The sequence below is a fragment of the Monocercomonoides exilis genome (assembly GCF_001643675.1).
Source record: "Monocercomonoides exilis strain PA203 chromosome Unknown scaffold13-1861174, whole genome shotgun sequence".
NCBI classification, from domain to species: domain Eukaryota; phylum Preaxostyla; order Oxymonadida; family Polymastigidae; genus Monocercomonoides; species Monocercomonoides exilis.
Genome location: NW_027150558.1, coordinates 1,424,850 through 1,439,878, shown reverse-complemented (window position 1 = coordinate 1,439,878; position 15,029 = coordinate 1,424,850). Strand labels below are relative to the sequence as shown.

Below are 15,029 nucleotides of genomic sequence, written 5' to 3'. Positions count from 1 at the left end.
CATCAAAAAGAAAAAACCGAAGTTTAATCACGCAAAATAAACGCATGAGGGAAGAAGCTGTTGGAAATCTGGAAGAGTGCTTGGAAAGAATAACTTCTTCAGCTTCCAGCCTTGAGCAATTGGATAAACTTATTCAAGGTCTGAATAATTGAAGAAATGATAAAACATATTCAACTTTTTTCTTTGCTTTCCTATTTTTGATTTTTTTTTTTGATAATTATAATGTTGTTTCCTTACTGGAAAATGTTAGTAAAATGATAATTGCTTTTTTATTTTTTCATGTTCAAATTGATGAAAAATATGAAACAGATCCAGATAGAGTACAAAATTTGGATTTTTGCAGAAGCACCTTGAGCGAGGCAGAAGGAAAAATGGATAAAATTGAAATGATTGTTATCAAAGAAAAAGAAGCAATTTCAAACTTGGAAGTATGAGAAGTATTATTAAATCAAAATATAAAAATGTTTTGAAAGGATAAAGTTATAACTCTGAAGCGAGCAGGACAGGCCCTCCTTAGAATGGCCACGCTTACTGTTTCTAATCCTCCTCGTGATGTCTTGAAAGATACAAACAGAGAGAACGCATTGATTGCATTATCTTTGGAGTTATCGTCAATGTTACAACGCATTTAACGCATGGATTTTATTTGTAAAAAAACATATTTATCACTGGTTGCATATTTCTTCACTTTAAAATTTTATATTATTGAACCAAAAATTAACAAATATCAAATTCACTTCATTAATCATTTCGTTTAACGAATTCTCTTTTAAACGCGTTTAATCTTCGACACTGGATTGATTTTCTTTGATATTTTTATTAGACGCTGTATGGTTATGTTTATGGAATATATAAGTTTATTTATATTATTGTTTTTTTTAATTAATGTCGTTTTTTTAATATTTAGAAATATGACTGTGTTCTCATGGCTCTGGTTTCGTATTATAAGTGACTATTAAAACAAGAAAATTGCAAATTTAAAAAAAAATATTTTTTATTCAATTTTTTATGTTACAAACAAAAATATTGTCATGGGATGTTTGAGTGATAACCATACTTATATATTCATTAATCATTGTTGTTAACAAAAGAATATGTCAACAATTACATTTTGCAATACAGTAAAGGTTTGAATATTATTCAATAATTTGTTAATTAAAATTCAAATTTTTGTATTTCAAAGTACATCCTTGGGGAAGATTCTATTAATCAACTCGCAGAAGAAATTTCAAAAGCAGAAATTAAAAAAGTTCTCCTTTTGTTCGGAGGAGGCTCTGTGAAAGGGAACGGAGTGTACGATCGTGTAAAGAAAGCATTGGAATCAAAAAGTATCGCTAGTGAAGAACTTTGGGGTATTCAGCCAAATCCTTTGATATCAAAGGTGAGAGAAGGAGTTGCAATTTGCAAAGACTCTTCAAAGCACGTTGAAGCAGTTGTCGCTGTTGGTGGAGGAAGCGTTATTGATTCTGCAAAGGCAATTTGCACAGGAGCAAAGATTACAGAAGATGTTTGGAAGTGCTTCAAAAGAGAATTACCTACTCCAGAAGATCATCTTCCGTTATACACTGTTTTAACTTTGTCTGCAACAGCTTCAGAGGTGGACACTGGAGGAGTTGTGTCAAATCCAGAAGAGCATGAAAAATTGGGATTGTTCATGCATTACCCTGTTGCAAGTGCTGTTGATCCTTCTATTCAGTTTTCTCTCCCATGGCGTCAAGTCATGTGCGGCGCAGTCGATTCTTTGTCGCATTTGATGGAAGAATATTTTTCGACAGATAACAAGAACATTACAACAAGACAAATTAATTTAGCTTTACAAAAATCAATAATCCGTTCAATGGAACGTATTAAAGCAGATAAAACCGATTTGGAAGCGAGAACAAATTTCTGCTGGGCGGTGTCAATGGCTCTTCAAGGAATTCCCGCATTCGGATTGTCGGGTGATTGGAATGTTCATTGGATTGAGCACTCCATATCAGCGTTTAATGACAAAATTGCACACGGAGAAGGACTTGCAGTTGTTTCACTGGCTTATTATCCTTGGCTGTATAAGAAGGGGCTGTGCGGAGATATGTTTGAGGATTGGGCAGAGACTGTTTGGGGAACAAAGGATGTGAAAGAGGCGCTGCAGAAAATGAGAGAGCTTTATGTTTTCTGGGAGGCTCCACTTTCGCTTCAAGATCTGAAGTTGAAGCCAGAAGATATTGAGACCATTGTTCAAATTGAGCAGAAGCATCAAAAATGGGGTGCTTTGTCTCCATTGATAAAACTTTCAGCAGAAGATACTAGAACGGTGCTTCAAATCGCAGCTGGAATATCATCTGTTTAAGTTTGCATTTTAATTTTGAAATAAATTTTCATTAAATGTTCATTCAACAATATTTATATATATGGTTTTTGTAAATTTTAGACACCTGTGACTGTGACATTAATCATCAATAAATTGATGTTGATTAAATGGTTCACAATTTTGTATTTAAAATATGTCATGCATTGTACAATTTTGTATTTTTTAGAACTTTTTTTATTATTCTCCAAAACATTCATAATTAACATGATACATCTATTTTTAAAATTCACATGAATTGAATTGCTGTTATTTTTTATTTATAATTGAAAATTTTGAGTGTTCAGTCAAATAGTTGAAAGTTAAACAAAATAAAGTTATAAAGGGAAATGTTTCGTTATTGTTTTTTATTTTGTTTCTCATTAAGTTTAAAAAAAAAAAATACTTAAAATTAATAAAAAATATTTATTTTAATGATTTTTTAATATTATTGTGGTGTTATTTCTTGTTTCTTGTTTTCTATCCCATCAATAGTGAAAGGCATGTTCAATGGAATTTTCTTTTTCAACCAACGCTTTCTTTCAAAAGGCAGAAATGATTCTTTCATTGAAATAAATATCTGTGAGTCCCAAAAAATTCAACTGATTATTTATTTTTTTTTTTTATTTTTTATTTTTTATTTATTTTAATTTTTATTTATTTTATTTATTTATTTTTTTTTTTTTTGACTGATGTGCCAATGAAAACAATCCGACATTTTCATTGTTGATTTATGAAATTTTTAATTGTTGTGCGTTAGCTTTTTCTTATTGTGAAAAGAATATTTAACAAAAAACAAACATCATCATTATTTTAATTGTCTCATTTTTCTTTTGTGAAGAAAATAAAATGAAAAATTGAACCATTATTGTTAAAAAATGTTAAAAAAAGTAAACAACAAAAAAAAATTTCTTAAAAAAAAAAACAAATACTGTTAATATTAATTTAATATATTTCGTGAAACTTCCTTTCACTTTAATAACTGCAGACACTTTATCGTCCATATGTCTAAATTTTTTTGAAAAGTTCCTTTTGTTTAATTTTCAAATTGAATAAAAATTTCATTTTTCAATCAAATTTCTGTTCCCAATCACGAAACTTTTCATGAATGGAAATAACAACATTGTTAAGATTTAACTTTCATGACAGCGAAATTTGGTGAGTGAGAACAAAAATTAGATCGAAATATGAAATTTTTTCTTCATTTGAAAATTAAACAAAAGGAACTTTTCAAAAAAAATTTAGACATATGGGTGATTTTTTTTGAAATCATAAAAAAAGATCAAAAATAGAAAAAATAAAATCTATTGTGGTATTTTCTGATCTAATAACAAGAATTGATTTTACATGAGTATTGAGCATGTATTGACAAAACATTTATTTGTTTTATTTATTTAAACAAAAATTCATACCTTTTTTTTATTTTTGGTTAAAAAGTATTTTTTGATCAAGTTTTATTAAAATTTACTAAAAATAAATAAATAAAACTTCAGAAAAAAAGTTGTAAATAAATATTTGGAAAAATTAAACATTGAAAAGAGAAAGATCATTAAGAAGAACAGAAAAGATGATAAGAAAACAAAAATATTGGAATCAATCAAACAATAATAGTTATTTTTCTCATTTTCCTCTCACCTTTGTATAGCCGATAAATCTCATTTTTTTAATTTGATTCAGAAGCTTCATCAAACGTTAAATGAAATCGTGGAAAATTAGAAAAGCTGATTTCAATGGCTGGCTCCCCCTCATCGCGCAGAACAAAATCGTTGCCAGCAATGGAACTGATGTCGATGCATGTGGCAGAACCCAACAGACCCCATGTGCCACCATCGAGTATGCCCTCAACGGCTTCATTTCCCTCCTCCAAGACGCCTCTCTCACCCTCCTCAGCTCAACATTTGTTCCAACTCAAACACACACCTTCACCGCAGTTTACACAAAAATCAATGGAAATGATGAGCTTTTTCTAATTTCTTTATTATTCCTTCCATTCAAAATTTTTGAATATTTTCCATTTCACTTCATATTCATGAGCTGCCATCTTCTTTTCACCAGAAGTTTATTTTTTTCAAAAACCTAAGCATCCGCTCAGATGAAAATATATTTCTCTGGAATTTCTTCATCTAATTGTTTCTTTCCATCGAATAAAAATTAAGCTCTTCACTTCAAGGAATCATCCCTTTTCCTCTCTTCGATCATATCAGAATGTTTTTCAAAAACATCAATTTTCATCAGCTTTCTTATTCTAACTTGCTTGTGACTGATGAGCTCAACCACCTCTTTGAAATTTTCCTTCAAATAAGCCTTTTTCTCTCAATTCCTTTTCTTCCTCATTTCATTTGCTACAATTCGCTGTTGCTTCGTACCTGCGAAATCTGTCGGAGGCTATTTAGGAACCCAGTCATTCCAAACAAAAATCGCTTCAATGCCCTTTCTGTTTTCACTGCAAATGCTTCAGCTTCCAAATGAAAAAAGTCAGAACTATCATCCTTTTCTGATTGTGCTCCATCTGATACGCTTTTCTTGGCTCAACGAAACACTGTCTTCTTTATCATATAATTTCAGCTGATATTCAGTGATTGAATGAAGATTCACTCTGCAATTATGAATAGAAATGAAAGATGAGAAACGATATCGAATTCGAGGGGAGTTGAATAAAAGTAAAGACGAAGAAGTTACGGAAGGCAGGGATAGCGGAAGTGGGGTTGGAATAGCTGAATTAGTAGAAGATGTATGAACAGCTTGAGGCAAGAGGGAAGGAGATAAAGGTGTTCTGAGTGAAGAGAAGATTGCTGTTTGATGTTCATAAACAAGGACGAATTTACAAATGATGAAGATCAATGAGAAAGAGGATATAGAGCAATGTTTGTATTTGCTGTAAAATCAGCAGCTGAATCAAAAGGCACAACCAAATCGAGGCCAGAATATTTCTGCATCAGATCCATCGCCATTGAATTCTGCGATGTGAAGAAAGATGCCAACTTTGAGAATGAAAGCGAAGAAAACAGCTTCGACAGTGCATCTCTTCTTCCGGGCACATTGCTCTGACTGAATGTTCTTATCCCTTTCTCCTTCTGAAACAGCAGAGGTGATCCTTTCCCTGCTCCTTTCCTTCACTTTCTGTGTATTTCTTCTGTTTCCTCTTTGTACGGACACCAGCCTTTCTACTTCATCACTGTTCCTCTTCTCAGCTCCACTCTGCTCTGCCTCAGCCCGCTCTTCAGCGCACTCATCAGATTCAACCGAGCCCTCGTTTGCCTCTCTTCGACTGCTGCATACACAGATACTCCCTGTAACTTCCACACAAATTGCCCTTTTTCCTCGCTTTTGATTCGCACATAGCGGCAGGGCACATCCAGTTCATCGCTCAAATCTTCCAGGTCAGAATTGGCGAGGTCATTCAGCATGCAGTCCAATTTCCGCTCTCTTGTCAAAATTGGCGTTTGGCTTTCTTTCGCCTCTTGTTGCGCCTCGCTGGCCATTTTGTTCTCTTTCTGGTTGGTTGGCGTGCCTGTCTCAAGGTGTGGTTGTAGTATTCCTTGGATGCTGCTAAACAGATTCATGTCTTTTTCTTCTTTCTCCATTTTCCTGCTCTCTCGCTCATCTTTCTCATTCATCTTCCTCTATATCTCCTTCAGCTTCATCAGCCGAAGCAGTTTTTATCTCTGATCATCAGATTCCAATGAATTAAATGTGAGCTTCGCCTCTTCATCGTCCACTTTCCCTTTCTCATTCTGAAACTCATCTGGCATCGCCTTTGCCACTTCTTTGTTCAAATCCTTCATCCCCATTCTCACCCAACGTCACCCCTCCTCCTCCTCCTCCAATTCCTCCTCCTCCAACAGCAGGTGACAGCGGAGTTGTAGGTGCACCAACAGCTCCTCTTCCCATCTCCATCTCTTGGCTGTACACAATCAACGCTCTCCCTCCAACTCCTCTCCATCCGCCGTCCATTCGCATCCCTCGTGTTAAGTGTATCGTTCCAAAAGCTCCTCGTCCTGAAGAATATTGTTTAGGCTGCGGAGAAAGTGATGGCGTTGGAGAGTTAATTGTTGTTATGTTCTGTTGCTGCTGTTTTTGTTGTGATTGCGATGAAAGAGGCTCTGGTTTTTGCTCTTCGGAATGTGTTTCTTCTTTTTTGTTTGTTAAAGACTCTTTTATGTTAGTTTTCTTTTCTGCTTCCGTTTTATTTTCTTTGCTTTTGAAGCAGCTTCTTTGGGGTTGTTCATTGAATCCTCCAAAATAACTTCTTCGTTTTCATCGTTGTTTGAATCATCGTCTTCTTCTTCTTCTTCTTTCGTGTTATCTTCATCGCCTTCAACTTCTTCCCTGTTTCCATTTCCATTTCCAGAATTTGTTGTTTCTTTCTCTTCCTTCTCACCTTCTTTATCATCTCCTTCACTTTTTGCAGCATTCACACTCATTCCTGGTCTTTTTATCGACTCGACAATCGGCGCTGGAGAAAGCAGCAGGTTTGGTCTGACCATCAAAAGCACCTCATTCACAACAGAATCACGTTGAAGCTCAAGCGCCTGGTAATACCTTCGCATCAACCTCTGTTTCTCTCTCTGTTTGTGTCTCATCTGTTCGCTCTTCTTCGTCGCTGATGATGGAGCTGTCGGAAAGGCATTCTATTTTCTTCTTTATTCTTCGTTTTCTTCAGAGAATCTCTTCTAATCAATGAGAAACTCTCGTTTTCTTCTGATTTTGCCTTATTTTCTTTTTCATCATCATTGTTATTTTCATCATTTGTAGATTTCAATGCCTTCCTCATCTTTATCAGTTCTCTTATTCTTCTCTCCTCTCTTCTCTCGTTCCTTGCTTCTCTCTCTCTTTCCTTCGCTCTCACTCTTTCTATCTTCCTCTTCTCCAAATTCTCCGCATACCGCTCCACCATCCGAAACTCTGCAAACAGCGGCAGCGCCTCAAATGCATCTCGTGAAAGAACAAAATATTGTCTTTTCCTTCTTCTTCTCAACTGCTGCCTCATCCTCCTCATCTGCTGCTCTTCGCTTGTCAGAAATCTGTTTCTAGAAGAGCGAAGCAACGAGGAAGAAGAGGAGGAGGAGGAGGAGGAAGAAGAAGAAGAACGTGAAGCGCCTGAAGCAGCAGCCACTTGTGCACAGCGGTTGAGATAGCATCGACGGAGGAGAGGGTGCATTGCTCTTATGCGGAGAGCCATAGCAATTTCAGAACGATGAGGTGGTTTTGGATGGAGAGAGAGGTCAGTTACTGCTGGAGAAGATGAGGAAGATGAAGATGAAGAGGAGGAAGAGGAAGATGAAGGAGAGGGTGAAGGAGATGATTGAGGAAGAGAAAGAAAAGATTCATTCGGCAATGAAGAAGGAGATGTTTCTGTTCTGTGCCAATGCCAGCAATTGAATGAGAAAAAAAGGTTTATGTTAAATCTTTATTGTATTTTCTCAGTCTTTGTCTTCGAGGCACAAAAGATGGATTTTGAATGGTTGCTTCTTGTGGCGGAAGGATCACAGGAAGAGGCAGACGCTGCGCATGTTTTCTTTTGAAGTCTTCGATAATTTCGTCGATTTCTGCTTTTTCGGCTCTTTCTTGTGAAGAATTCACTTCTGACTGTTCGGAAGAAGAGGAAGATGAAGATGAATCGTTATATGTGTTTTCTTTCTTGTAGAATTTAACTGCTGCTGTTTTCGATGACGATATTGAAGAATCGAAAAAAGAAGAAGACAAAGAAGAAGAATAATAGGAAGAAGAGCATGAAGTACAAGAGTATTCACCACAAGTTGAACATATAGATTCTGTTTCAGTCGTGGCTTCTTTACTATCATCTCCATTTTCCTTCTTTTCTTCTTTTTCATCTCTCATTTTCTTCTTCTCAGAAGAATACTGACGATGATGATGCTGATGATGATTTATGCATTGAAGCCTATGATTATGCTTATTTCCATGAATATGTCTATGTTTATGTCTGTTCTGTTTCATCTGTCTGTATCTGCCACACAAACATTCGCCCACCGGAAACACGTCTTCTTCTGTCAAATCGTCTGTCATCGGAACAATCTGCAGCTAAATGCCAAATGCCCGTGTGTTTGCTGATTGGAGCTGAGAAGTAATGGATGCTATGGATTGATGTTATAGCAGCTTCAGAACAGAATTTGGAGAAGAAGAAGAAGAGGAAGAAGAAGAGGAGCTTGAAAGGGATTCTGAATTGGAAGAGAAAGAAGAAGAAGGTTTAATTGAAGGGTTAGATTCATTTAGAAGGAATTTTTCGACTTTTGTTTTTGTTTTCAGCAATTCAAGCGCTCGTGCCAGTTGTCTACACACAGGAAATAAAGAGCTTTTATATGAACAAGGTGAATTCATCAAAAATATCTGCAATTTATTCAATACTTTCATTGAACAAGTTTTGATCAAGTTCGAAATATTTCCCTCTGCTTTAAAAGCAGAAAGATTTTCAAATATGTTTATATTTCTCACAAATCTCGGCAGATTCGACATTGACTCAACAAACACTGCTTTTGTATTCAATGAACAACACGCTTGAGCCAACCTCACCAGCTTCTGAATGGAAACTCCTCTTTCACACAGCCAGAGTGGATCCCCAAAGCCCTCTCTCAAAGTGTCAGCCACAAAGTCCTTTCTGATCGCATCTGACTGAAAAACAGACAATTCTCTGCTCGAAATGAGGCTGTTTGCAAGCGAACCGAATCTTCTTCGTAGAACGTCATTGCCATTGTTCAGTAATTGCTCAAAGAGAAGGTCGTCAATGAGATTTGTTGCATAGTCAGGAAAACCAAATGTGTTGATTGTGTTGGAAGATGAGTAGTTTTCAAGTGTCAATGGATTGACTCCACATTCATCAACTGCCTCGTCTGTGTCAAGATGCTCCACCCAATCACCCAACAGCTTAAAACCAGGAAAATTCTCTCGTTTCTCTTTCTCTTTTCCTTTCTCTCTCTCTCTCTTTCAGTTTCTCCTTTCACTTCTCCTTCTCTCTCTCCCTCATTGCTGTTATTCCTGTTATTCATCTCACTCCATTTCCTCTTTTTCCTTTTCCATCTTTCCAATTACTCCCATTCTCAAACATTCCAGTGAAAATAGCCAGCATCCTCTGCTCTTTGATCGACATCTGCTTGTTTTTCTGCCCCCATCTCAGTCTGTTCTCTCTCAATTGAAGTTTTCTTGTGTGAATGTTTGAAAATTCGTTGTCTTCATCAAAAAGAGGCGGAGGAGGAGTAGGAAAATCAGGTGAAGTTGAATGAGAAAGAAGCTATTGAGTGAGAAAAGAATGAGGGAGAGAAGGGATGTGTGAGAGAGAAGAGAGAGAAAGGAAAGAAGGAGAAAGGGAAGAAAGGGAAGACGACAAAGAAGAAGTGGAGATGGAAGGAGTTGATAGAGAACGAATAACAGAAGAGAAAGAAGAATGTTTGAGGGATGCTTTGAAGCTAAATTGTAGTTGTTGATTAAGATGCTGATGTTGATGATGACGAGAATAAGAAATGAATAAGAACATGAATAAGAAAAATTATAAGTAGAAGGAGTGTGCGATGTGTTAAATGAGTAAATGCCCGTTGGATACAGATGATGAATAGAGGAAGAAGAAGGAGAAAAGAGTTGAGTGGAGAAATGGAAATGGAAAGAAGAAGAAAGAGGAGAAAGAGAAGAATATTTAAGAGCAAATGAAGAAGGAATAAGGGAAGATCTGTTGGTTGAGAGAAGGCGGTGAGTGAAAGGTGAATTGAATGAAAGAGAAGGATTAGGAGGATGAAAAGGATGAGGTGGAGAAAGAGAAAAAAAAGAAAAAGAAATCGTATGATATGATGTTGAAATATTTGATTATGAAGAAGAAGGTGATGATGAATGAATGGCATGAAATGATTAATTGTTGGAAATAAAGAAGATGAGTGTCAATTTACATCAACTGAGAAATTCATTGAAATTCTCTTCTTCCATTTCTTTAATGTTCTTCTGGTGAGCAGCATCCACTGAATTCTTCACTTATTCAGTTTGCATTTCTTTCTTTCATACATAAAAATGAAAGAATTTGGCATTTTTTCATTTCTCCTTTCAAATTCCATCTCTTCCACATTCGCTTCCATTCTTTCACAAAAAATCGTCTTTTCTCAAAAACTAATTCTTTGCCAAAGCCCAATTCCAGACATCTTCGAAATTTCTTGAATTTCGTCTGCTCGTCTTTATTTGTTCTTCCCCACTTTTCTTCTTCAAAGCCATTAATTCTTCGCTCTTTCAACATCCTGAATAAAAAAATAACAATAATCACTTCAAAAAAAAAAAAAAAAATAACAACAGCAAACCTTCTAAACATTTTTATAGGCAATTTCAATATTTTATTCCGTTGGCATCTGTTTCCCTCCAATAAAAATTCATAATTCCTTTCGTTTTCAAATATTTCATCATCTGATTCGCAAATCGTCTTTTCCAGAAGTCATTTTTCCATTAAATGCATCGATTTCTGGTTCTTCTGAAAAATGTGAAACTTATGTATTTTCTTCAATTTCATCTTTCTCATTGAAAAATATCCTTGTTTCTCGTCTGAAAATATCATCTCCAATTCCCTTCCCAATCCCTTCACCCTGGGTACTTTTCGTATGAATTCGCTGGCTCAACTCGATGGTCAGCCTGCACAATGAGATATCCCGTTTTCATTCATTTTCATTCTTTTTGACCTGCTGCCCCTAAAACAACACAAAAAAAATATCAACAGGTTAACATTCATATATAGAAAAATAAATAAAAACCAAACTACCTTCTCTGCCTTTTTATTAGCAATTATTCTTTTCCTCATCAATCATACAAATATTTTCACTTAAAACAAAGAAAGAACACATGTTGATTATCTAGAAGAAAGATTTGTTTTAAAACACGTGTTTTCATCATAAAATAACAAAAAACAAACCTCGATACAACGTCAATGTGGAGAAAAATTGTTGAAAGAACATTTTGAAATAAAGTTATGGAATTTTTTTCTCATTGAAAAGAGTTCAAAACACATATTTTTTAATCAATTTTAATGAATATTGTTGTTTTAATAATTATAAAACGAATGAGCTCTAATTGAATATTTGCATTTTCTCGTTCTTGAAAGAACAAAAAAGCGAAAAATTTTTCATAGATTTTTGATCCGAAAATTTGAGATTCATTTTTCGAAAAAAAGGTCACACCTTGGTACCCCCTTTTTTGACATGTTTCACGCACCTTCATAACAACAAATCGATTCGTGCGAAAAAAATGCCACCCAAGGTGTGACCATCGAGGGATACCTTAAAAATATTTTTTCCTTATGATCATATCCATAATTTTTTTGTTATTTCATTTTCGAATTTTTTTTGTTATTAATAATTTTTGAAAAGACAATGTAAGTTTGATTATTATATTTTTATAAATTTTTCATTTATTAAATGACATATTTTAATTTTGTTCATTATTAGTGAAAAACACATTTACAGTTTTGGAGTATCTCTGATTGATATTATTTTATACTTGTTTTTTTTTTAATATCAATTATAAATTCAGTTGTTATGAAAATTTAACATTATTGTTGTGTATTATTATTGATTAAAATTTTTTTAGTAATAAAACCAGTTCACTTTGCACACTGTTGGATATGTTTCGAAATAAATGTATTGATTCTATGAAACAACAACAAACAAACAAAAAAACTGAAACACTTGAAAACAAAACAAAACAAATAAAAACAATTTCAAAAAACTTTTAGAAACATCAAACGATAAACAAAATAAACAATATTAACATCTTGTTCATTCAAGCAAACACAGACTTATTCATTTTCAAATACATTCTCACGAAATTATCACTCTTCATTATCAAATTACCAAATATCCTGAACAATAAAAGATACAATAAAAAGCATTACTATATCAACAAATTCATGGTATCTTAGTCAATTCAAAACACAAAAGAATACATATACTTTAGGTTCAAAAACAAACTTGACTGTTAATCCTTTGTTTTCTACCCACTCCACCCTTTCTGATATTTCTCTTTTCCTAACTCAAAAAGATCAAATCCAAGAGAGAAAAAAGGCAAACACAGTGATGAAACATCACTTCACACTCTCAACAATTCTTTCTTCTAAAAAACCTCACTCAAAGATCAATGAATTCCCTCAAAACTTTCTCCATTAATGAATCTCGATAAATACAAATATAAGCGGGACAATAACCAATTTAATTATAGGGACATTATAGGGACAAAAACCACAAGAAAATAATCGAATTCTAATAATTGTGCACCTGGGAGGCTGTTCGTCGTATCCAGGTCCGGATAAAGCAGCCCAAAGGCTGCAGTATCTAATACGAACAGTCATGTCCAGCACCCTTCCGATAGAGTGCCAGCTAAGCATGCACAACAACTAGTTTCTTAATAAGGGACACCATTAATACAATTTTGAGATTCATTAATAGAAGAAGAGTCACGAAGAAGCTCAAATCTCCTTGAAAGAAGATCTTGAGAAGATTGAGAAAGAAGAGAAGAGTTTGATGATGTGATATCAGAGTGAAATGACTTCCTTGTTCGTTGAACCTTTTCTTTCATTGTTGAAGATTCGAGGGCAACCAGAGAGCGTTGAGGAAGATATCCAACAGCTGAAGCAGAGACAAATGAGCCTTTGCGCTCAAAATACAAATAGTCTTTCATGTGGGGAACTGACAATGATGGCCATGAGATTTGTTGAGATGGTACATATTCTTCAAAGTACCTCTCATGCACAGAGTCATTGACAGATGTTGAAGATGGTGAAGAGTTTGATGATGTTGTTGAGAAGTTGTTCGATTGTGATGTCGAAGAAGCAGATGCTGATATGTTCATATTGTTGTCGAAGAAGTTGATTAAGTCATGAATTGTGGTGATGTGTTCAGTTGATATGTTGTTGTTGATTGTGTTCACAAGTGCACCAAATTCACCATCGCATATATTTTTTCCATGATGCTCAGCTAAGAAGTTGAGTTGTGTATTTTTCTTTTTGAGAAGTTTAGATTGTATAGAGAGGATGAAGTGAAGAAGGAAGCGATTTCGGTTGTGTGGACCAGAATCGCAGAAGAACTTAAAAGTGTGAGTGTCTGTGAAGAAGTGTTTTTTGATCACAGATTCCAGACACTCTATAACAAATCTGTGATCATTTGAAAGGCAGTTGGAGAAGAAGTTGAATGTTTGTTTTATTTGTTGATTATTAATTTTCTGAAGTGAGATGACGGTGAATTGAGAAACTTGTTGATAGTTGAAAAACTCTTGTTGAAGTTGGTTCTTTCTGACAGGGAGTTTCCATTTTTCTTTGAAGTCGAAGACGAAGACTGCTTCTCCCTCTTTCAGATTGTCGACAGTCGATTGATAATGTTTTCGTTGCATTTCTGCAACAAGTCGGTGTTGACGAAGAAGTTTCAGAGTGTGAAACTCGGCAGAAGAAAGTCCATTTTTGTTTTGTGAAGATTTGAGTTTATTCTCCAAATAGTTCAACTTCTCACACATACCACAGAGATCTGTGCGCCTTTTTGCTTTGGAAAAGTTGGTGGTGAGTTTGGAGAAATGTGATAATGAAACTTTGATGTTTGTTTCATCTGCAAACTCTTTCCATAATTTCGTCTTGGGCTTGAAGATTAATCTCTTTTCGTTGGGAGAAAAGATGCCCGTTTTCTTTCTTCTTTCTTTCAGTGCTTCCAATTCATAGTTAGCAGTTATTGACGAAGACAGTGGAGGAATGGAAGTTGTTCGATGAGGGGGTGTGATGAACGATGATGATGATGATGATGATGATGATATGTCCTTTGAAGTGTTATTATTTGATGGTTCTAAAGAAGAAGAGAAGGAGCCACCAAATTGAATGAATGATAACGTTGGTTTTGTTTCTTCTTTGATATAGAATGAGAGTGAAGGAGTGAAACCTTGAGCGTAAATATCTTTCCATGATGAATTCCAATTATCTTTATCAAATTCAGAAACACTTTCATCATTGCAAATATTCCACAATACATCACTTCTTGTCTTCCTTTTCACAACTGCGATGAAATGTCCATTTCTTTGATCCAAACGCTTAAATAGTATTTTCTCTGAAAGAAGATAAATGATCGTTTCCTGATTATCTTTTTGAAGACGTTGAATTCTTTCTGTTGAAAACCCTTTGCAGAAAGTGCGCTGGTTAACACGATCTGTTTCTATCAGCAATGTTCTTGAAGGAGCAGAGCTAGCAGAGTCTGCACATTCGTGACAAAGGGCCAGCACCTCTGGAAATGCAGCAATTTCCTCCCATCTCGCAGCGCAGCATTTCTCTTTGCAATCGTTGCAATTGACAGCATTTTTTCCGTTCAATATCTCAGTTGAAAAGATAGAAGATAGACCTTTATGAGGAGAGGATGAATTTATGATAACATTGCAACAAGATTCATCAAAATGATTAGAAATTTTTTGACATTTTTGACATTTGAAATGAGTAATGAGCACTGGATTGAAGGTGTCCTTGTTTATTATATCATCTTTTTGAAGAAGTTGGTGAAGATTGTCAAATGCTTCAGCCACGTTTTGTTGCTGTCTGCTGCCATATCCACAATAGTCTTCCCATTTGTTGATCAGTGATGGGACCCACGAACGCACTGATGAACCATCTTTGGCAAGTTGCTGACAAACACTCAAAACACGAGAAGACATTGTTTTTATTGCTGTTTGCTTTTTGAGTAAAGATGGCTTTTGTGAAATG

The 15,029-nt window shown here is 35.0% G+C and overlaps 5 protein-coding genes across 5 annotated transcripts; 1 reads left to right on the top strand and 4 right to left on the bottom strand.

The window, feature by feature from the left end:
• Positions 1 to 1,053: 1,053 nt before the first annotated feature.
• MONOS_12028 (putative NADH-dependent butanol dehydrogenase a) lies at positions 1,054 to 3,137 on the top strand. The gene is made up of 3 exons (XM_067864610.1): positions 1,054 to 1,127; positions 1,184 to 2,329; positions 2,411 to 3,137. The coding sequence occupies exons 1-2, from the start codon at positions 1,095 to 1,097 to the stop codon at positions 2,327 to 2,329; spliced, it is 1,179 nt and encodes a 392-aa protein (XP_067730908.1). The 5' UTR covers positions 1,054 to 1,094; the 3' UTR covers positions 2,411 to 3,137.
• Positions 3,138 to 5,490: 2,353 nt separating this feature from the next.
• MONOS_12027 (uncharacterized protein) lies at positions 5,491 to 5,943 on the bottom strand (the record flags this gene model as incomplete). The annotated part of the gene is made up of 1 exon (XM_067864609.1): positions 5,491 to 5,943. One exon carries the CDS (start codon positions 5,941 to 5,943, stop codon positions 5,491 to 5,493), a length of 453 nt encoding a protein of 150 aa, XP_067730907.1.
• A 124-nt stretch (positions 5,944 to 6,067) lies between these two features.
• On the bottom strand, positions 6,068 to 6,286 carry MONOS_12026 (uncharacterized protein; the record flags this gene model as incomplete). The annotated part of the gene is made up of 1 exon (XM_067864608.1): positions 6,068 to 6,286. The coding sequence occupies one exon, from the start codon at positions 6,284 to 6,286 to the stop codon at positions 6,068 to 6,070; it is 219 nt and encodes a 72-aa protein (XP_067730906.1).
• Positions 6,287 to 6,483: 197 nt separating this feature from the next.
• MONOS_12025 (uncharacterized protein) lies at positions 6,484 to 8,167 on the bottom strand (the record flags this gene model as incomplete). Its single annotated transcript, XM_067864607.1, has 3 exons — positions 6,484 to 6,941; positions 7,016 to 7,681; positions 7,831 to 8,167. 3 exons carry the CDS (start codon positions 8,165 to 8,167, stop codon positions 6,484 to 6,486), a joined length of 1,461 nt encoding a protein of 486 aa, XP_067730905.1.
• A 4,536-nt stretch (positions 8,168 to 12,703) lies between these two features.
• MONOS_12024 (uncharacterized protein) lies at positions 12,704 to 14,980 on the bottom strand (the record flags this gene model as incomplete). The annotated part of the gene is made up of 1 exon (XM_067864606.1): positions 12,704 to 14,980. One exon carries the CDS (start codon positions 14,978 to 14,980, stop codon positions 12,704 to 12,706), a length of 2,277 nt encoding a protein of 758 aa, XP_067730904.1.
• Between the last annotated feature and the right edge of the window lie 49 nt (positions 14,981 to 15,029).